General features: G+C 39.9%; 1 protein-coding gene across 1 annotated transcript in view; it reads right to left on the bottom strand.

Moving 5' to 3' along the window:
* Window positions 1–5,011: 5,011 nt before the first annotated feature.
* LOC119425930 (dolichyl-diphosphooligosaccharide--protein glycosyltransferase subunit STT3B) overlaps window positions 5,012–21,683 on the bottom strand; it is a 104,151-nt gene continuing 87,479 nt past the window's right edge. Inside the window, exons 8-16 of the mRNA XM_037693485.1 lie at window positions 20,926–20,974; window positions 20,197–20,351; window positions 16,644–16,855; window positions 14,556–14,743; window positions 12,250–12,421; window positions 11,627–11,800; window positions 9,061–9,174; window positions 6,914–7,120; window positions 5,012–5,146 (exon numbers count right to left, since the gene is read on the bottom strand). Coding sequence (XP_037549413.1) covers window positions 5,072–5,146; window positions 6,914–7,120; window positions 9,061–9,174; window positions 11,627–11,800; window positions 12,250–12,421; window positions 14,556–14,743; window positions 16,644–16,855; window positions 20,197–20,351; window positions 20,926–20,974 — 1,346 coding nt within the window. The 3' untranslated portion in view covers window positions 5,012–5,071. The remainder of the gene's footprint in view (window positions 5,147–6,913; window positions 7,121–9,060; window positions 9,175–11,626; window positions 11,801–12,249; window positions 12,422–14,555; window positions 14,744–16,643; window positions 16,856–20,196; window positions 20,352–20,925; window positions 20,975–21,683) is intronic.

Raw genomic sequence — 21,683 nt, 5'->3', positions numbered from 1 at the left:
CGGTTTGGAGATGAACATCGGTTTTCCCAGCATGATGGAGCACGAGGCAAAGTTGATAACCGAGTGGCTCGGTGAATAAATCATTGAAATTTGGGTCCATGGCCAGAAACTCCCCAGACCTCAACCCCATTGAGAACCGGCAGACAAACAAACCCAGAAGCTCTGATCGTCTCCAAGCACTGATCAGGCAAGAATGGGTTGCAAACGTTCAAGATGAAGCTGAACTCTTTGGAAAAACAAAATTTGTGCCATTCTCATGACTTTTGGCCACAACTGTAGAAGGAGTGGTAATTATTTTATTCATCTTGTCTAAAGCAGCACAGAGACGGATCTGGCAAGTGAGGGGGCAATTTTATCCACCAGGGGGTGGCCAAGGCCACCATAGATTCATTTTGAGCCACCTTTGCTTTTAAGCAATATTAAAAACTAGAAGGCTTAGTTTTCTCAAATGATTGAAATGACTTTCACTTACATTAATGGTGGAGGCCATCTTGGATTTTTACATGGCAACTCAAGTTTCAATAGTAACCTTCCTGACATGCAGCCACACAACAAAATACAAGTTGGTACCGCACTTATTTTTCAGGTTATCCAGCTCACAAGACAGACAGATGGTATTTCCAAATGCCCTCACTTCAAGATAGGACACAAAAGAGAGGAAAATGAACAGGTAGAGGACAAGAAAAGGTCTGGCCCATCAGGGAAATAGCCCAGATCTGACACAGGATGTGTGACAAGTTTTCAGCCAGTAGCTCAAGAATCACCTTACTGGTGGTAGAATTCAATTTAGTGTCAAAGTGGTACAGATTCAACAAAGGACGTGTCTAAAAGTCTAATCAAAAGTTGTGTCTGTTAATGGTTTAAACATTTTCTTCAGTAAAGGGTACTAAAACTATGAAAAAGGAGCCGAAATCCCCACAAAAACATCGGAAGGCCGTCAGAAAGTATGAACAATGAAAAACAAGAACAAATGCAAGAAAGGGCTGGATTAAGACTTTTACACAGTACTTTAAGGGCTAACTAAGCATTTACGAAAAGTCAAATAACGACAAACGTTTGGAATGGAGTCAGAATTATGTTACTGTGACATAGTTTGTTCTAACTTCTAAATCTGACATTTTGCCGTCGCTGTAAAAAGCTTTTCAAAGCCAGAAGTGACCAAACGCTGATTACTGAAGTTTTTTAAATCATTTCAAGAGCTGAAAACCATGGAGTCACCTAAACGCACATTTATGTTTAGTTTTAGAACCATACAGAGCTCAAATTGTTCAGCTGATCAGCGCAGGGACACCATGAAGCGTCTCACCTTCACACCTCCTGCTTTCAGCTAATCTTTTGCCTCAGCTGGTCTATGTGATGCTGGTTTCACTGGAAAACCTCGGCTCGCCTCCCAAACACAGTCAGCTAAAAGCTAATGCTGCCACCAAGTGGTTCAGTTTGCACTCACCTGGAAAAACAAACAAATAAGATCAACGAGCACAAGTGCACATTAAAACAAGAGAACACGCCGATGTTTTGATTGAAGTGTATATTTAGAGATGGATGAAGAAAATGTAAACTTTGAAGCTGAGCAGGGTCAAGGACGGCACAGAGCTGCTAATGAAACCTCAGCAGGCAGCCGTACCGTCAGGGTGAAAGAAAAACAAGAACTGCACATCACATTAAGGCTTAGTCTGAACTCGGTTCTCTCTCTGAGAACTCCACAGATTTAGGCGTCGACGAAAGGAAAACGTGACCTGAATTTTCAAAAGGTGACTAAAACAAACAGAACAGTGGATACTAATGAAGTCACCTGTGAACATCTTAAAGTGTCACTCGTTTGGAAGAAAGTAGCGTGCCCAGACAGGAACCCCTCTATTTTTTAACCACAAATCAGTGCAGAGGCTGCAGAATGATGAGTCCCAGCTGTACACAGCACACTCACACCAACAACCGGATCAACTATCTCAATAAAACACCATTTACTGTCCTGCTGTGTTAATCTAATCTCATTAATTGAAGGTTTAATGATTAAAAACAATTTTGGATTACTGTGTCGACTCAGATATTTATAAATAAATCCTTTATTAATCAGGCTGAATCAAATTAAAGGCGCAAAAGAAGTCACAGCTGAGAACGAACTCGTCTTTGAAAAAAACAGCTTAAACTGATCGTATAATGTTTTAAGACCCATTTTAAAAGCACTGAAATACGTCAATATTAGGAATCAAAGTTAATTTTAGAATAACGAGGTTTCATCTCGTCAGACATCCAAAATTCAAACAGCAGCTGCACCCCCCCTTTACATCTTTAACCACTAATGTATTTATGTTGCTTTATTGATGAGCCTTTTAAGAAAAAGGCTGCCAAACTAATTTGAAGGTAAATCAATTTTAAATTGATGAAACTTTCCTTGGCTGTTTAATTGTTTTAGCAATCAATTTATAACTTTACAACCAATTCTCTTGGATTTTAAACATAATTACTTTTTAATTTCTTTTCAGTTGTGCATAAATTGAAAATTTAAGGGTGGAGGAGAACGCTACAACGATTCCAATAAACACGTTTTATATCATTTATAGGAGAAAACATGAAAATATCTTAAGTTAGCTTTAAGCGACGTGCTCAGGTTGTTGGTTCAAGTATGCTGGATGTGTTTGGGACACAGATCCTCTTCCTGACCTCAGCTGCTCTTCACATTTGAATTTATTTCTAGATAGTTTCTAAATGTCCAGTATCCATACATCAGAAAGAAAAACTGCCAAAAATAATAAAAAATCTCCAGTTGACAATATAACCAGGGGTGTCCAAAGTGTGGCCCAGGGGCCATTTGTGGCCCTTGGAGCGATTTTGTGTGGCCCACAACTGCAGTGTAACGATGGCAGAATTTTGACCCATAAGCTTAAGAGATTGATGTAGACTTTGTACAAATTTAATGACTTTTTAAAAAATATAATTACTAGGTTTAACAGAAAAACTGACAAAAAAAAATCTCAAAATGAGCAATATTAAACTTAATATAATATTTTGGCAATAAATCAATAAAAATCTAATTTAATTTTAAAAATAAAGTAATAAAACATTATTGTTTATGAAGCTTTTAAAGTTTTGGCTCTACAATAATTTAGAACACCTCCACCCAAATTAGTAAATTTTGTTCCATCTCCAAAATATTGTTCATGCCGAGTTAAAAACAAGCAAAAATAAAAACCCACTAAAAATATGTTTTTTATTATTTACTAGGGATGCACGATATTATCGGCATGGTATCGGCTGATGTTAGCGTTAAAGTTCAATATCGGCCATTCCATTAAAATAACTCAGATATAAAAAGACGCTGTTTTTGTGACAATCCAGTGACATGGATGTCTGCAGCGGCACAACGTGATGACGTCACATGTGCCTACCTGATCTGATCACGGCGGAGAGGAAGAAGTCAAAATGTCAGCGGTGTGGACGTTTTTCGTTGAGGATGTCAGATTCTGATGATTTTTGGACTACGTTGCGCCTCGCTACATCGTCCCCAGTCAGAGATATTTTTCTGAAGTAACCTTACCCGAGTTACAAGCCGTCATTTCTGACGTCATTGAGAAGCTAACAGCCAATAGGTGAGTTTTACCACAGACATTTGGACGTCGTGTTAGCCCCGTTAGCATGATTAGTCTTACGGCACAATGGATAGTAAAAAAACCTTTGAACTTAAAAGTCTGTCCTTCATGCACAAGAGTGCAGAGGATCCCACACTGCAGCTAGGAACCTGGAACAATCCTCCACAAGTGAGACATCATCGCAGATGATTAATGCTAATAAATAATATTTAACACTTTTTAATTAATATAAGTTAAAGTGCTTTGCATATGGCTGTTTCTGAATACGTCACCAGCTGTTACACAATTTTTGTAGCAAATAAGCCTAAATAAAAGGGCTATGTTCTGACAAAGGAACGTATATAAAATATCGGTATCGGCCAAATAAGTTTGAACATATTGGCCAAAAATCCAATATCGTGCATCCCTAATATTTACTTATTTAAGATTTTTGTGGCTCACAATCTTCAAGGTTTTGGCTCGCATATGAAAATGTTTGGACACCCCTGACGTAAACGGTAACGAGGCGGTCATAACAAGGCGTTGCTGTTCAGAGAGCGCCCCCTGCAGCGGAGGAGGCCCAATTCTCGCGTTTGTTTTTTTTCTGTTTTTACACGCGGCTGCTGCTCGTTTCTGTCTTTAAGGACGAGCAGCAGAGATGTACAATCTAGGCGACCTGTGGAGCAAAAAAAAAAAGGTGGATGTAAAAATTCACATTCAGTTTTTCTTTTCAACAAACTCTGAAGCCCCTCGGGGTGGAATTATTGCATTCGCTGTTTGTTTCGCTGTAATAAAAAAAGTAAAAATAAAAAAAAAACTGCATATTTAAAAGTCACCACGAAGATCCAATATATTACCATCATTTTAGAGATTTCTTTTCTTTTACAGAACATATTTACACATTAGGCCAATTTTTTTTTTTTAAGATTTTGTTGGAAACGAAAAAAATCAGAGAGCCAGGCAGACAGGAAGGAGACGAGGATGATGACAAGGCTTTACAGATGAGCTGTGCGTAGTCGGTGACGTTCCTCCATACCGCATACGGTCCTCTGTACACGCGTCAGGAACAAAGTCCTCGGCTTTTATCCAGCGCTTCCCCACGTGTGCCGCGGAGCGAGGTCGATGGGTCTTTGGTGCAAATGTTCCTCATCATCCCATGAGTCCCCGTTCACTCGATCTCCTGACTGACTGAGAAGCGCTTAATTAAACCACGAAAAAATTATTCAGCGCCGGATCAAGTAGAGCAGCCCTCTGTCTCGCCACACATTCAAGTACAAATTAAAAATAAAACAAATGGGGGGGAGAGAAAAACACAACAGACGTCCTCGGGATGAAACAAAACGATTCTGTAGCGAGCTGGATATGACACTTCCTCCAGAAGTGAGGGCGCTCTGACCAGAGGCGCTCCAGACCAAGTGCCAGCCAACCGCCCCCCCTCCCTCCCCCCGTGTTCTTCTTCACTGCTTCTTAGAGGTTTCGTAACGCCTGTTTGAGCCCATCGTCATTTACTTTTTGGGGAGTTTCTTGCCCTTCTTGAGAGCAAGCTTGTTCTTGATGTGTCCTCGCTTCCTCTTGGCCGTCTGGTAAAAAAATAAAAGGTACATTAATTAAAAAAACAATAATTGTGGATCAGGCTTTTGTAGAGAAAACAGATCCAGATATTAGTTTAAAAACTAAAACCGGTTCTGTGCAGAAGTTTTAGGTTACCAATTACTGCTTAGTTGACTTTCATCTGACGGTCGGCTGGAGGTTTTCATTTTAGGACTTCGGCTGCTTTTTCCACTCACCAAAACCTCAGTAACTGAATGTGGAGGAATCCATGTTTGTTGAGCCACTTAGCTTTGATGTACGGATCATTCAGGAATACAAAGCGCCACAACTACACTCCCGCTTTTCACGAGCTGAACGCAGAGACTTTTTTAATGTAAACACAAAACCCTTTGTCTCTCAAATATTGTTCATAAATTTGTGTAACTGTTAGTGAGCATTTCTCCTTTGCTGAGATCCATCCACCTCTCAGGTGTCACGTATCAAGATGCTCATTAGACAGCATGATTATTTAACAGGTGTGCTTTAGGCTGACCACAACAAAAGGCCACTCTAAAATGTGCAGTTTTACTGTATTGGGGGGATCAGAAAAGCAGTCGGTATCTGGTGTGACCACCGTTCGCCTCACGCAGTGCAACACATCTCCTTTACATCGACTTGATCAGGTTGTGGCCAGTGGAACGTTGGCCTCTACGATGAAGTTCCTGGATATTGTCAGGAACTGGAACACGTATCTGCCGATCAAGAGCTTCAAGCTCAATGGATGACATGTTCGGTGTGTATGCTGGCCATGAGAGAACTGGGATATTTTCAGCTTCAAGGAATTGCGTACAGATCCTTGAAACATGGGGACGAGCATTATCCTGCTGCGACATGAGGTGATGATCGTGGATGGACGAACAATGGTATCGTGGTCACGGTATCTCTGTGCATTCAAAATGCAATATCTCCGTGTTCGTTGTCTATAACGTACACCTGCCCATAAGCTTTAGCTCTTATTTTCCACTGTCCTCAATTTCAAGCACAAACCTCACGGTATTTTACTTTCGGCTGTTCCGTCACAACATGTTGCCAGAAAATGGTACAAGGTCTGAAAGTGAATGAAAAAGCGACCAAAGTCTAAAGAAAACCTTTCAAAGGCCTTTAAAAAAAACCTTACCGGTAATAAATAACGATCAGGATCACTTTAGGAGACTACCAGAAAGACGTTCTGAAGCAGAAACACCAATAAATAAACAGAAATCAACTGCAAGCATTAAAACAAAGATAATGTAAAATTCATAGGAGAAGAAACATCTCCGTTTATCAGCAGGAAGCCCGAGTTTGTTCTTTAAAGGTTCTTTCACAAGACACTAAGTTGGGACTTAAGACGCCTTCTAGTGTGACTAATAATGACGCACAGCAACTTTAAATTTATTTCAAATAAGTTAACAACAAAAAATTGCTCTACTGAGTTGATTTTGTACGTTTTGAAAATGGTACAAGGGAGACAATCGTCATTTAATTTGTTGTGCTCCACGTCAACCCAGCTGAGTTCTGCTCCACGCCTCTTCTCTAACGCTCGCTTCGTTTCGGGACGTGGCCGGCTCCATCAGGGGTTTACGAACAGCGCAAAGACGTTCTGGTCTGTGCGGCCATTTTACGGAACAAAGAGCCTTTTCTCTCAAGATCTGACAAATTGCATCTAAGCTTATGTAAGAAATCAAAACCTCCGTGACATATTTAATAAAACGCTTCTTGAAGAAGAAATAAAATGTACAAAACGGGCTGTGAAAGCAAAGCCTTGACCTTTCCGTTACCTTCTTGGAGGTGTACTTCTGTTTGGGCACTACGCTGCGGAGCTTGTGGTCCAGCGCCTCTCTGTTGTCCAGCTCCTTCACCTTGTAGATCCTGACCAGCCAGTGCTCCGAGGTGAACGCCTCCTCCAGGTGCTTGAACTTGATGTCCTTGTTGCCGATCTCGGCGTTACGAGTCCGGTCGAAGCCAGGTGGCGTTCTGAAGTCCAGCTGTGGGAAGAACAAGGTTCTAATTAAGACTCGTTCTGACAAAAGCCTGAAACTTGAAGGCAGATTCAACTAAATATCTGATTTGATTATTTATTTATTTTTACATTTATTTACCATCAACAAGTTAATTAAATTCATTTTCACATTTGTAATTTGAACATTTAGAATATCTACTGACGCTAGCTAAGCCTGTCACGATAACAAATTTTGCTGGGCGATTAATTGTCTCAGAAATTATTGCGATAAACAATAATATTGTTTGAAATTTGACAATAACTAGTAAGTATTGTCAAATTTAAGAAGAAATCTTGGTTAATTTATTTTGCGTGTAGTACCTTTTTTTGACCACCGGATGGCAGTATAAGACCGTTTGAACAAATGATGGATAGTGAGGGAGCGAGCAGCGTGTCTCTAATAAAAATGGGGGGGGGGGGGGCTTGACGTGACATGGGCTGTCTCTCTTTTATTCAATTCTCAAAATGGTGGACACTGTGTGGTTTGAGCTCTTTATCATAGCATTTTTCAAACAAAGTTTTTAATTAAAAAAAAAAAATCAGTAAACAAGTTCTCAGCTTCTTTTTGCAGAGAAAAACAACTGTTTACACAAAGGCACGGGTTTCAACTGTGAATTTTGGAGCTTCGAGGTCAGCCTGTTAGCTTAGCTTCTCAGCGATCCAAAAACGCGATTTTGAACCATTAAAACATATTTTAAAGAGAAAAAAGAAAGGGAGGAGTCAGTGAAGAGCACTGGAGTTGAGCCTTTTGTCATCCAGTGTCTTCAGTAGAAAGAGACACAAAGAAACGATAAAGCCGATAAATGAAAATGAGGTTGATCATTTTCATGTGAATAATTGATTTCTTGTTTATCTTGATATAAAACTAAATCCATAAGATTGAAAGTTCACCATATAGTAACATATTTGTTAACAGTTCATTCTAAAGCTGTCCAACGTATTTAAACAAAGTTTGACAGACTAGAAACAAACAGAAACTTAATTAGAAAAGATAAAAGCTCGACAGCTCTTTGATAACCCTGCAGTGTCTCTCCTCAGCAAACAAACGAGCTTTTAAAAAGCCTCTCGTGTCTAATTTTCAGCTCTTAAAAGTCTTTGATGATCGTCATTCAGCTCCCCCCACTGCTACCGTGTCCTCCCCACCTCTTCTCATCGCTATAGGCTCCAATTAAGAACCCCAAAATGGTATTTTTCTTGCGTTTTACAGGCACTCTTCCTCTGTGTACGACATCAAATCATCTCTACATCTGTTCTTTTGCTGCTTGAGATAGCAAAGGTTATAAAATATGAGCAGCAGAAGCTTTTGATGTGAGCACATTTCTAGCTTGTGCAAAAATAAAGTAAAAATGAGACTGAGGAGGTAAAGGCATAACGTTTTTGGACGGTATTATGCATCGGTAGAGACATAAAAGCTGCAGGTTTGATGAACTCTCAAGCCTCAGTTTCACATCATCTTTTTTCTATGAACCTAATCTGCTTCCAGACCTCCCTCCATCCTCCGTCCTGACCTCCGTGAGCTCTGAAAAGCACTTTAGCTTCATCTCTGTGGACGGTGGCCGCATCGATTCTTCCATCTGCGCTGGACTGTTGGCCGAGCTGCAGTTACAGCAGGGATGCAAGCCCCCGACAAGACGGATCTCTGCTACCAAGAAGCCACGAGACATTTCAAAACCAATTCTTCATCTTGAATCTGACGGCCTTTCCTCCACCTTCACCCTCCCTGCCTGCTTCCCCGTCAGCCCGCTCTGCTTTTAAACTACAGCACCAGGAATCGTCCACCTTTAGGCGAGACAGAGCTGTGTACTTCATAAAATACGAGTCATCTTTTGATCAGTAACAAAAACAAAGCTGAAGCTCTACTTTTTGTCCTTGTGTTGGTAAAGACATGATCAGTTTTCTGCGTTCGGTTCGAACTTGGCTCCTCACCTGCATTTCACCAAATCGATAATACGACATCTTGTACATGAGGCAGTTGAGTAGAGTCGGTGAACCCGCCTTGTCCACTCTGAACTCCCCCTGAGGAGTGAAGTAGTCGCTCTCCTGAAGAGGACAACAGAAAGAAAGGGAAAAAGGTAAATAATAATAACAATTTTGTCACAGAATAAAAAGTTTGCAGTAAAAAAAAATTAAAACAAATTAAACAAAAACATGTGAAACAAAGAAATAACGTACAGGTCTGAAGAATTAAATATTTAATTTTACCACCTGGATCACACCAAAACTGTATATTCCATTTTCGGCTTACATCACTTCTTTGCACCGTTATTTGAGTGAATATGTTGCAGCATCAATGGATCTTAAACTCTAATTTGTAATTAATAATAATCTATTTTACTAATCAGACTTGGAAAATACTGAAAACAAATATACTTTTTCAAATTGTGTAGAAACTCTGTGTAAACAATGAGGTTAAAATTAATTCTGCAGTAAAAGCAGCTGTTTGCATCAGTAATGACGTGAATGAGAAAACGTTCAAACCAAGTCGAACATTACAACTTAGAGAACTGGCAAAACGTTTTCATTACCGTACTTTCTGGTCTATAAGCCGCTACTTAATTCACAGGCTTTGAACCCCACAGCTTATACAGTGCTGTAGCTAATTTATGGATTATTATTTTTTTTTTTTACGGGCTAATGAGTTTCCTGATGTCAAAAACATTTAGCCTCATCACACACAGGCGCTCACATGTCTCTCTTGGGGGGTGGGTCCTCGTGACTCAATGAGACGACCTCATTGGTTCATTGTGGTCGACATGGCCTCAGGAAGGGATCATGGGTAAAATTAATGTTCAGTGTTAATCATTTCAGTTAGCTGTTTAGCATTGATTTTTTAGTGATTACCGTACTTTACGGACTATAAGTCGCTCGTTTTTTCATCGTTTGGCCAGTTCTGCGACTTTACGTTTTTATCCCAATTCATAACGCAATGTTTGACTGACGCGTTAAATGTTCATTTATACCGACATGAACCAAAGAGTAAACATTACCATTTGCTGCCATGAGAGAGTTGTCTAGGCTTTTGACAACTATATCTTGTTCCTCTTCATGAGGCATTTTTTGACTGATGCGACCTATAGTCAGGAAAATATGGTAGTCTGCTCTTCTTAGCTTAGTTTATGTGTTACATTCTGTGTTAGTTTGTGTTAGGCCATTTACCGTATTTGTCGCTGTATAAGTCAGTTTTTTGCATCATTTGCATGCCCTGCGACTTATACGCCGAAGCGACATATTTATAGATTTTTTCCCATATTTAAACCAATTTTTGGCTGAGATATGACCGTTTTCATTCATTCTGACTGAAAATATTGAACACAACCATTTTCAGCTGCCAGATGGCACTCGACTCGACGTGTATGGCATGCCGTTTTATCATGTAATTGGTAAAAGTGGCTATTAATGACATAATCAGCTTGCCATACAGCGCCACCATCGTCTGCCTGGAGCAACCGTCAAATCAGTTTCATTTCGCTGCGCTGCCCCAGCGAAATGAAACTGATTTGACCATTGAAGTGCATTTATTAAGGAAAAGTTCAACTGAGACACACCTTTACTATAAAGTCGAGCAAACAATTGTTTTTAGGTGGTTTTCTTGTTAAATTTCGAAGAAATGGACAGCGAGTCGCCCTTCATGTTTCTGCGTATCGGCTTTTGAAAATGCAGCTGATTTGATTGTCAAAGTGCATTTATTAAGGAAAAGTTAGACTGAGACACACCTTTGCTGTAATTTTGAGCAAACAAATAATTGTTTTTAAGTGTTAATCTTGTTAAAGTCCTCCAGTGCATGCTCCCATGGCCTCCATTTGGCAGCCAATCGATTTTTGGCACAACACCGGCCCACATTTCCAGGTTGTCAACAGTGACGTGTAACAAACATGATGCGTCAGCGGTTAAGCAACGTATTTATGGATTTTTCCACTTTACTAAACAAATATGGACTGATGTGACTTATAGGGCGGTGCGACGTATATGGTGGAAAATACGGTAGTAGAGAAACCATGAGTGAGAGCGGTAGTTATCATGAAGACGTGTGATTCACTCTGTGTTAAACAGTAAGATGAAGTCTATAAGACGCCATCTGGTGGTTGAATCTAAATCTACAACAAGAGCTGCACATCTCAGTAGCTGTGTGCTGCCACTCATGTTACAACGTGAACACCCGTGGGTGCATGCTTATATTCGTGTGTGCTCCATAGACTGGCAATTACAATAGGTGTGTCTAATGCAGGTTATTCTTCTGTTTGTATAAAATCAGAATGAAAGCACATCATTTTTACTTTATTTGAAGTAGCCAGCATATCAAGATGTAAACTGAAACATCCATACAAGTGATGCAACAAAGAGGCTTGCTGATTCAGAAAGCATCAAAGCCACGACGGCCCTGATTACACATCTGCTGTGAGCTGCTTCACTGCGTGGACCAGTGCGCCTCCTAACGTGAATCTGTCGAGTAATTCACGAAGACTGAAGCTCGTCCTGCAGGTCTCTCACTCACCCTGATGTCTTTGGGATGCTCCCCCTCCGCTATCCTCACCATCCACAGGAACTTGTTTATATCGTCTCCGGAGTAGCCGATTACCCCTCCGAAAATGATCAGCACATAGTCCACATCCAGCGACCTCATGATTTCATAAGCTGCGCTCTCATTGGATGACATGGCCTTCCCCACCTAACAGCAACGACAAAACTTTTAATAATGTTTCCTGCTATAAGGAGCAGCACAGCACAGACAGTAAGGAGAATTATTAAACAGAGACGCATCATGTATTCTCTGTAATTATATTTCCTGTGGAGCCACGCTGCAGACACCACACGCAGCAGGTAGGAAGCGAGAGAGAAAAGGCTACAGGGCTTCAAGACTATAAGACTAAAAACATTTGTCTACAGATGACAGCAAAGACAAAGAAAAATAAATCAACCCCACAAAATCTGACAATTAACTGATATTCCCCTACAGTGAAAATTCAGCTGGAAAAGTTTAAACAAATAGGATTATCAGGCTCGTGGGAGGGAGCGGCGTTATACAATGTGGCAATTACGCACAAGACTCACAAAGGAGCCGGCTCATCACCCAGCTGCTGCGTCTGTTTCACTGGATTTATGCAGAAGAGCTCTTACCAGTGCTATGTGGCTGTTGTTCCATGTGTTGTTGTCCACCAGAGTGGTTCTGTTGGCCATGCCGGCGATTTGGTAACCGTAGTCCCACCAGGACATGACGCGGGCGTGCTCGTCCGTGTTCTGCCTCAACCAGTAATAAGCTTCCCTGAAGTCATCCAGGATGTTGCGCGACCTTTAAAAAGTCAATAATGACAACATCAGACATGTCTGCAGCAGAGTCGGGCCCATTTCGAGCAGATGGGCCTCAGACACCGACAGCGTTTCTGGATCGAATATCGAACAGAGGTCACCGAGCCAAACTGCATTCTGGATTCAGCAAATATTTGTTGTCTGGTATTAAATTAGAAATTTAAGCTCACAGCTACAGTTTAGACGTAGCTTATCTTCTGCAGAGTGAGCAGTGCGTCCGTTCGGCTTATCTTTTTATTATCAACAGGAGAATAAAAAATAAAAAAGACAGCAACTGGCTGAGTGTGTAAATGTACACATTTAAGGAGGTGGAAGCTGTTACATTACAACTCCGCAAACTGATGGCAGGAAACAGAGGAACAAGAAAAACAAGCAAAAGAGAAAAGTTAAAACAAACTAGAGGCATTGCCTTTCCTGCAAAAATGCAGTGTGAATGAATATAGCTGAAGAAATCGCAGAAAAACAGCTGAAATTACGGTAACAAAAAAAAAAACATGCTGAAATGTAGCTGAAATTGAAGAACAAGCCTAAATGAGCAGAAGAAATCAGAAAAAAAAACATATTTGCTGAAATATGTTTAAATAAGCAGAAATAAGCACAAAAATTAAGTAGCTAAAAAAAAAGTTGAAATTAGCAACAACAACAAAAAATATGTCTGAAAAGTAGCTTGAAGGCAAATTAGCTTAAAAAATGTGGAATTTGCTGACAAAGCCAAAAATTGTATAAAAAAAGCTAAATAGTAGAAATGGCTGAAACTAGCTTAATTAAGCTGAAAGTAGCATAAAGAAGTTAATTAGGCTGAAAGTAGCAGAAATTACCATGGCAATTTATCTGAAAACAGCTGAAATTAGCTACAAAACGCTAAAAAGGTAGAAGATGAGGTAGAACAAGCTTAAATTAGTATAAGAAAGCGGAATGAACACGTTTGTCCAATTAGGCTGAAAAAAGCTGAAATTATATGAAAAAAAGCTGAAATTAGCAACCTCCCCAAGAAAGAAGAAGAAAAACAGCTGAAAAAAGGCAGAGAAGCCTAAATTACCAGAAGGAAGTGGAGAGAGCACATTTTTGATGAATTAGGTAGAAAAAAAGTTGAAATGAGTGCAAAAAATGTTGAATTAGCTGAAAGCTAAAATTAGCCAAAAACTACTAAATAGTAGCTAAAATAGTAGAAAAAGCTCAAGTTAGCAGAAAGAATCTGAAAGGAGCACAAAACAGCTGAAATTAGATGAAAATAGCTGAAATTTGTACAAGTAAGCTGAAAGAAGCTGAAGCAGAACAAAAAGTGAACGGAGCAGTAAAATGTAAACACATCTAAAGATTTGAAAGATGTAAAATGAGATCAGTTCATTTTCGATGAGGACAAAAAGTTGCTCATCTATTTCAGCTGGCAGCTTTAAATATGTGCAAAAGTTGCAGCATCATACTTTACACCATGTGCAATTTATTGATGTAACATTACCCAACAATAGCAACATGAACTACAACAAAAACAAAACTGTAAATTTAAACCATAGTTCTGGATGAGTGCATCTCTGTCCTGCAGAAGCCATTAATATTTTAGTTAAGATGAAATCAGAAGTGGAACAGACTCAAGTGAAGCAAAGTAAACATTGTGACATTAAATCAGGTTAAGAAGAATTGAGGCCAGCCTTGGATTTAACTACAAGTACAGTAATTAGATTACATGTTTGTGTATTTATGTGCGGCCATATTTATACACAAGAACATTGACAGTCAAGCTGCTCCCATTGTCTGAGAACAGACTATAATATCATAAATATATGTATGAGAACTTGTGGCTCTGACGTTTAGCCTTCGCTGCATTAAAAGAATTATTATGCTCGAACAGCGTCTCCGGGAAAATATATCAGATTTTTATAAACTCGGATGTTTGCTCGTAACCCAGAGAAACCATGTAAAACAATCGACTCGGCGCTTACAGCTTCACATAAATACTTCAATAAGTCTTATTATGAAATATACATGTCACCTGCAGCGCTCCTGCATGCACACGTATGATCTGCATGAAACGTGAAGGAATCAATCCTCCTGCATTATGGATCATCAGCTTTTCTTATTCAATCATCTCGGAGCAGTGTGACGTGTGGAGCTCTTACCCGTCGTGGTTGTATGACGCCAGCACCACGCTGGGGCTGGAGTAGGCGTTGCTGGTGACCCACGTGCAGTGCACGGCGAACATCATCAGCAGCATCAGCATCAACATGGTAACTATAGACTTGATGTTTGGACCCAGACCCTCCTCTGCCTTCTCCTGCTCGGACACGTGCTTACGCACCTTACCAGCCTGCAGAGGGAGACATGTCCCGTTACAACTGGAGGAAAACCACCACCAGCCCCAGAACATGAATTATTGAGTGGAATCAATCATTGATCCAACTAAATGAGGAAAAGTCTTTAGGAGCAGCTGCAACCGTTTTTTTTGTGCTGCGTGGAGAAGCGTCGCGGTGAAATGTGAGATGAACCCTGAGATGACTTGATTTTATTTTTCTGCAGCAGAAAATTACTCAAGTAAAAAATAATAAATCACTGAAGTCAGTCGAGACCATACCTCTGGTTCAAAATCAGCAAAGATTCAGATGAGCTAAGATTAGCCAAAAGTGAAATATTCAACTGAAACATTCACAAACACAAGGACTATAATTTCTAATAACATTATTACGGCAACATTACTGAAATCTACATGAAATTAAACACATTTAAATCATTTCAGAGCTGTGTTTCTGAATATTAGGTTTTATAATTTAGGATTTTGTGTGATAAATGCTTTGTACCGTTGATTTAATGAGATGTCTTCACGTGCATGTTTTTCTTTTAGAAGAGCCCATTATCCTGGTTAGATCTAGATTTAATTCAACTCAGTTTATTTATAAAGCACCAAGTCCCAACAGAAGTCGTCTCACGACACTGAACAGAAACATTTATACATATAAAGTAATTTAATGTTAATTATCATGTCCTGAACAACTGAAGCTTCATGTGTTTACTGCATGTTGGTCTTTTTTTTTATTATTCCATACGTTTGTTTTTTTCTGAATAATTAGAAAATGGGGGGGGGGCGCCGCCCCCCCCCCCCCACAAACACGGTATTATTTAATTTATTAATTTATAAAAACACGAAGGAAAGAAGAAAAGAAATGAAGAAAAGGAAAAAAAGAAAAAGGAAAGAAGAAAGGAAAGAGGAAAAGAAAGAAAGAAGAAAATGAAAGAAAGAAAAAAGAAAAGAAAGAAGGAAAGAAAGAAAAATCAAAGAAAGAACGATAGGGAGGAAAGAAAGAAGAAAGGAAAGAAAGAAGAAAGGAAAGAAAGTAAGAAGTACCTATCAATCTATCCATCTCTCTATTCATCCATCTCTCCATCCATCTATCTATTTATCTATCTCCATCCATCCATCCATCTCTCTATCCATCTCTCTCCATTCATCTATCTATTTATCTATCTCCATCCATCCATCCATCCATCTCTCTATCCATCTCTCTCCATTCATCTATCCATCTCTTCATCCATCTATCCATTTCTTCATCCATCTATCTCTTTCTCTCCATCCATCCATCCATCCATCCATCCATCTTTCTCTATTCATCTATCCATCTCTTCATCCATCTATTTATCTCTCTCTCTCTCCATCCATCCATCTCTCTCCATCCATCCATCCATAGAATGAACTAACCAAACAAAGGACAACAATAAAGCACCTGTGCTCAATCAGAACAGGCTGATGACTCTGGACATTGTGAATAAAGTGATGGAAACAACTGAACTTGTGCACGTTGGAATTCAAAACTCACTATTTTTAAATTTTCCAAGCGTTCATTTGAGTAACGAGGCGCGCTCCTTGAATTGAAACAACTCTGTTAAAGAGGTATACGAGGGCAATGATGCGACGCTTGTGTTGTGAGTGGAGAACTTGGTTCAGAGTCCAACAAGGGGGGGGGGGGGGGGCACAACGATGGAAGCAGCTTCAAACAGTTGCAGCCGAGTCACTGTTGACTCACAGTTTACTCAAACTGTCGGGAAGTGACAAGGGAAGCTGACAAACGTGCCGATAACAAATCCAAACCACAAAGCGGTCGTGACGAAAACTGCTCCCTCAATCTTCAATATAAATACTAGGCAGTTAAAAATCCCACATTACGGTCAATCCTTAGAGATTATCAGAGAAACTGGAGCGATTCCACCCGTCTTGCCTTGTCATAGAGATTCCCAGAGTTCCTCTTGTCGTCCTCGTCGCTGCTGTCTTCAGCAGGAGGCTTCTCCCTCTTGGTGTCGTCTCCCATGTAATGCTCAAAGACGCTGGAGAAAGCCACAGCCGACAGCATGCACACCACCGGAGTCAGCGTCAGCATCAGCCGCACCATCACACCGGCAAAATACACGGCGCTGATGGCGTACAGCGCCACTGGAAGGCAGAGCACAGAAGAGCGGTGGATGAGAGGCATTAGAAGAGAGAAAGGGTCAGACAAGGACACCGCAGTGATAGAAACAGATACTGAGCAGTAATACGGTATATCAACTCGTCGTTAGATTTGCAGAACCTTAAATGAAACGATGTCTTCTCCTCGTCCTTGAGAAGTGTCCACCAGGTTCAACATGCGCACGCTGATCGATATCTCTTACAGACTAATTAAGTGGAGGGTACAGACAGACCTGCTTTTAGCTTTCAGAAGCCTCCTCGTTCTTGATCGGAGCCATTTTTCTCTGCGAACCTTAAAAAGTTTAGTAAAAAGGCTCCGTCTGTCTTTATTTGCGGCTGTTTAAAAGCGTGCAGAAAGAAGAAACGCTGATCTACGGTGGCTGTTTGAGACAAAAGGCTCGTAAAAGCAGATTTTCATACAAGCTGATCAAACGTTATCGCTGCAGAACGAGCGTTTAAAAAGGTCGCCTTGCAGCTAAGCTGACAAGGATTAAGCTGTGATCTAAGAAAAGGTTATTTCATTAATCACCTGCACTAATATATATATTTATGTAGGGCTTTTATGTTTTCTTTCCAATACAGTTCAAGAAGGATTTTGCTTTTAGAGTCATAAAAAGTCTGATCAAAGTTGAACATGAAAGCATCAATGTTAGGCACTTTTTTTTTAAAGTAGGAAACATTCAGTCACAGATGATAAAAGTGTTATGACACTTCTTGCTGGTTGGAGTGAAACATGAATATAAATAAATATTTGTTGTCTTTATAACAAAAAACTGATGCAATATATGTTGGGAGTTTCCCATTTGGATTTTTTTTTATTTATCATAAGGTGCTTTCACAGAAAGAAACCGAGCGTTCATATCTGGAGTCCAGCATTCAGTCACCCCATCGTTGATCGCGTTGATTATTTTTCCCCGCTCGTCAAACGCTCAGGAGAAAGTGACAGACGGATTAAATATAAACAGGAGCCGTCAGTTTGAGAACAACCACTCCCACCTGAGGACAAACCCACTTCCTGTTTGTCAGGTAACGGAGCTCTGTGAATTACAGTCCTCGTACAGTCCAAGTTTCTCGTAACGTTAAAATTCAAACTCAAACGCGTCATGTTGAGTTTAAATCAGAGCTGCAGCCGCAGGTCAAATGTTTTTAATCTCTTTCTTTAGGCTCCACTCGACTGCAGGTAAAATTATCTGAGTTAACAACTTTTACAAAGAAAGTTTGTGATTTATTTAACCGATAAAGTAGCTAATCTCTTATCAAATTAATCCAACGAAGCGGCTCGTTGAAGCTTTTACAGGACTTCAAACTTGGATGGAAGTTTTTAGAAGGTGTTTAAAATGACAAACCCTGACATTTGAATCCAAAGAGCCATTGTGTAAATGTTTATGAAGCATTCACACTATTGTCATCCTTGTTTCTTCCGTACGTTTTTCAGCATCTTTTTCGTTACACATATTTTGTGCTGGTTCAACAAATCATGAATCAAAACATTCAGCTCGTTCAGGAGAAGGGTGATAAGACTTTTGGTATTGATGCAACTTTTTTGAAATATTTAGCTTTTTCTGCCAGTTTTTTTTCCTCATAGAAAATGAATTGAGCTCATTTTACATCCTTCAAATCTTTAGATGTGTTTACAACCTTTTACTGCTCCTTTCACATTTTGTTCTGCTTCAGCTTCTTTCAGATTCCTTGTGCAAATGTAAATGTTTTTTCAGCTACTTTCAGCTTATTTCAGCTGTTTTTTCAGCTATTTTGTGCTCCTTTCAGCTTATTTCTGCAAGTTTTAGCTTTTTTTTTTGCTATTTCAGCTACTATTTAGCTGTTTTATGCCAATTTTAGTTTTTTCAGCTAATTTTTTGCACTCATTTCAAATTGTTTAGCCTATTTCAGCATAAACGTGCTCTCTCCACTTCCTTCTGGTAATTTAAGCTTCTTTCTGCCTTTTAAGCTACTTTTAAGAATTTTGCTAATTTCAGCTTTTATCAGATAATTTCCACTTTTTGTGCTCATTTCTGCTTCTTTCAGCTTATTTAAGAAAATATATGTCCTTTCTGCTTTCTTATTCTAAGTTAGGCTTGTTCTACCTTTTCAGCTAATTTCAGACATTTTTAGATTAATTCAATTAATTAATGAATTAATTACAGTAATTCAAATGTTGAATTCAATAAATTCTTTCAGCAAAATGAACTTGTTTATGTTAATTTCAGCTTGTTATGCTCCTTTTGGCTTTTCAGTTTCAGCTTTTTTTTTACAATGTCAGTTACTATTTAGCTTTTTTATGCTAATTGTAGCTTTTGCAGCTAATTCTACACTTTCTGAGCTCATTTCAGATCTTTCCACTTCCTTCTGGTAGTTTAAGCTTCTTTCTGACTTTTCAGCTACTTTTCAGCTTTTTTTGTTGTTGTCAATTTCAGATTTTTTTTTTAGCTCATTTCTTAATTATTGTGCTAATTTATGCTTATTTAAACATAATTCAGCAAATACATGTTCTTTCTGCTTTCTCCTGCTAATTTAGGCTCGTTCTTCCATTTCAGCTACATTTCAGCTGTTTTTCAGCAAGTTCTTCTGCAATAAGCAGTTTCAGTGTTTTGAAAAAGTACCATGAGCTTAAAGCTGCTCCCTCATGGTGTTTATTCACAAACTTGATCATTTCAGATAATAAAAAAAGCATCTTTAATCGTTTTATATTCACACTGCGGACCTATAAACCAGAAACAAATCGTAAGGAGACTAAAGATTCCCACATGTTTACATGTTTCGCCTCAAACAGCTGAGAGGATAACTCACATTCTGCCTGTAATTACAAATAAAATCTTTCGTGTGCTTGTATTTTTCTTTTGCCAATAAAACTCAAGTTTAAATGTCACAGAATGTGACACAAATTACAATATGTGTAAAACTTTTCCTGTAGTTAATCAATAAAGTTCTATCTCATCTCATCTCAATAAACCTGCAAGATTTGGACTCTGAGCTAAATGTTGGTGTGTTTTATTGTTCTTCATGTTACTGTGGAGTGTCCGAGCCCCAGAACCAAATTAAATCTACGCCTGGAGCTGATAGAAATGTCAGTTTTGCAGATATCTTAACCAAACTTTGACTAAATTACATGTTCATCTGCGTGTGAAAAGGTTAAGAGTTGTCAATAATTCAATAGCTGTGGAGATATTTCAGGGTGTGCTTAGGAAAAACAAACAAGATATGTAAAAAATAAATAAATAAATAAAAGGTGAAAGCAACAAACCGGTGGTCAAAACAAAATAAAACGCTGCACAATATCGTCGATATGTCAACCAGAAGACATTTCATCTGAAGTTAGGGTTTCATACCGAAAACACGTTCGTCATTGATGTTTTTGATGCAAAACCAAAGGCCTGCTGGGAAGGTGCACACCAGGATGTGCAGATCGAAGAAGAAGGAGACCCACGTGGTCGGCTGGTGCTCCGACACCGACGCGATGATGGGGATGTGGATCTTGGCGTAGCTGTGGAGAGAAGGAAGATGAAGGGAGGGGGGAAGACAGACAGGTTGTAATTCATGCACGCTGTGGGAATGTCGACACAATTAATACAACAGATCTTCCTGATTAACTGGAATTAGGAGGAAAAAAGGGGGAATTAGTTTGCTTCTTTACATATTTACAGCAGAGTCTCTAACAAATGGAACGATTTGCTGTTAGTTTGATTTGTGCGTTGCTTTTAAATTAATTATCAGCTTTTACAACATTTTTTATAAGTCGAGGGTTTGTATTTACTGGGAGCCTCCAAATGAGAGGAGACGCACCCCCCCCCCCCCCCATCCAAACAAAATAGCCCCTTTCTGCTTAGATCAGCAAATCCGGCAGAGTTGGTGTGTGGGATTGATTAGTTCTGTAACTTCACAAACGTTGCAGAGCATCTGGAGAAACACGGTGCGCCGTCCAGCACAGCCTGCAAAGATTTCCCCCCTGAGATGTTGCAGAGCGGGTTTACGGTCGTCTCAAAACACACACACACACGTGCACTCGATTGAACACGTGTTCCATCGACAGAGGAAGTGCGAAGGTCAGCAGAGCTTACCCGGTGTCCCAGAGAGAGTAGAAACGGCCGCTCCACGGAGCGATGTATCCTGCAGGCAGAGAAGAGGATCAATAAAGAAATGCTGCTGTTTTAAGGTTTTTCATGCAAAGACGCCAACGTGCGGGAATTGTTTGTAGGCGTGCACAAAGTTCGTCTTACTGTGAAGTTGTGCAGGAATATGAACGTTAGATCCTAAAATTATTACCTTAACCATAAGGACTGCTGTGCAACAAAATGTGCTTGTCTGTATACAAACTTTGCAGCTTTGCATGAATACAGTAGTCCCTCGCCTATCGCGTAGGTTACGCTCCAGACAAATGGGTGAAAATCCGCAAAGTAGGGATGTTTTTTTTTTTCTTTTTAGTATTTATATATATTTTAAGGCTTTATCAACCCTTCCCACACTCTTGCAATGTTCTTAATGTTCCAAACTCTCTAAAAGAGCAAAGCGAAAGAGAGCAGACAGACTGATGCTACGGTTACTGAGGCAACCCAGGAGTGGACTGGCCATCGGGAGCACCTGGACATTTCCCGGTGGCCTGGCCCGCTCTGCGATTGCCGAGGGGGACTACAGGCTCGGTTGGGGTCACACTTGATTATTTTAAATAAACAATCCATGCCGCTCGTGTGGCTCACTCAGGTACAAGACAGAACCCCCCCCAGCCCCGCCCCCTCCTTTCCCTTTCTGATGCTGTCTGTCACAGCAGAACAGGGACACACAATGGGTTGCGTGCCCACCTGTTTCACTCTGTGCTGCT

This window comes from Nematolebias whitei, chromosome 19 (assembly GCF_014905685.2).
Source record: "Nematolebias whitei isolate Nwh7 chromosome 19, NemWhi1, whole genome shotgun sequence".
Lineage (NCBI taxonomy): Eukaryota > Metazoa > Chordata > Actinopteri > Cyprinodontiformes > Rivulidae > Nematolebias > Nematolebias whitei.
The sequence above is the reverse complement of the archived record's forward strand: the minus strand, read 5'-3'. Positions and strand labels throughout refer to the sequence as shown.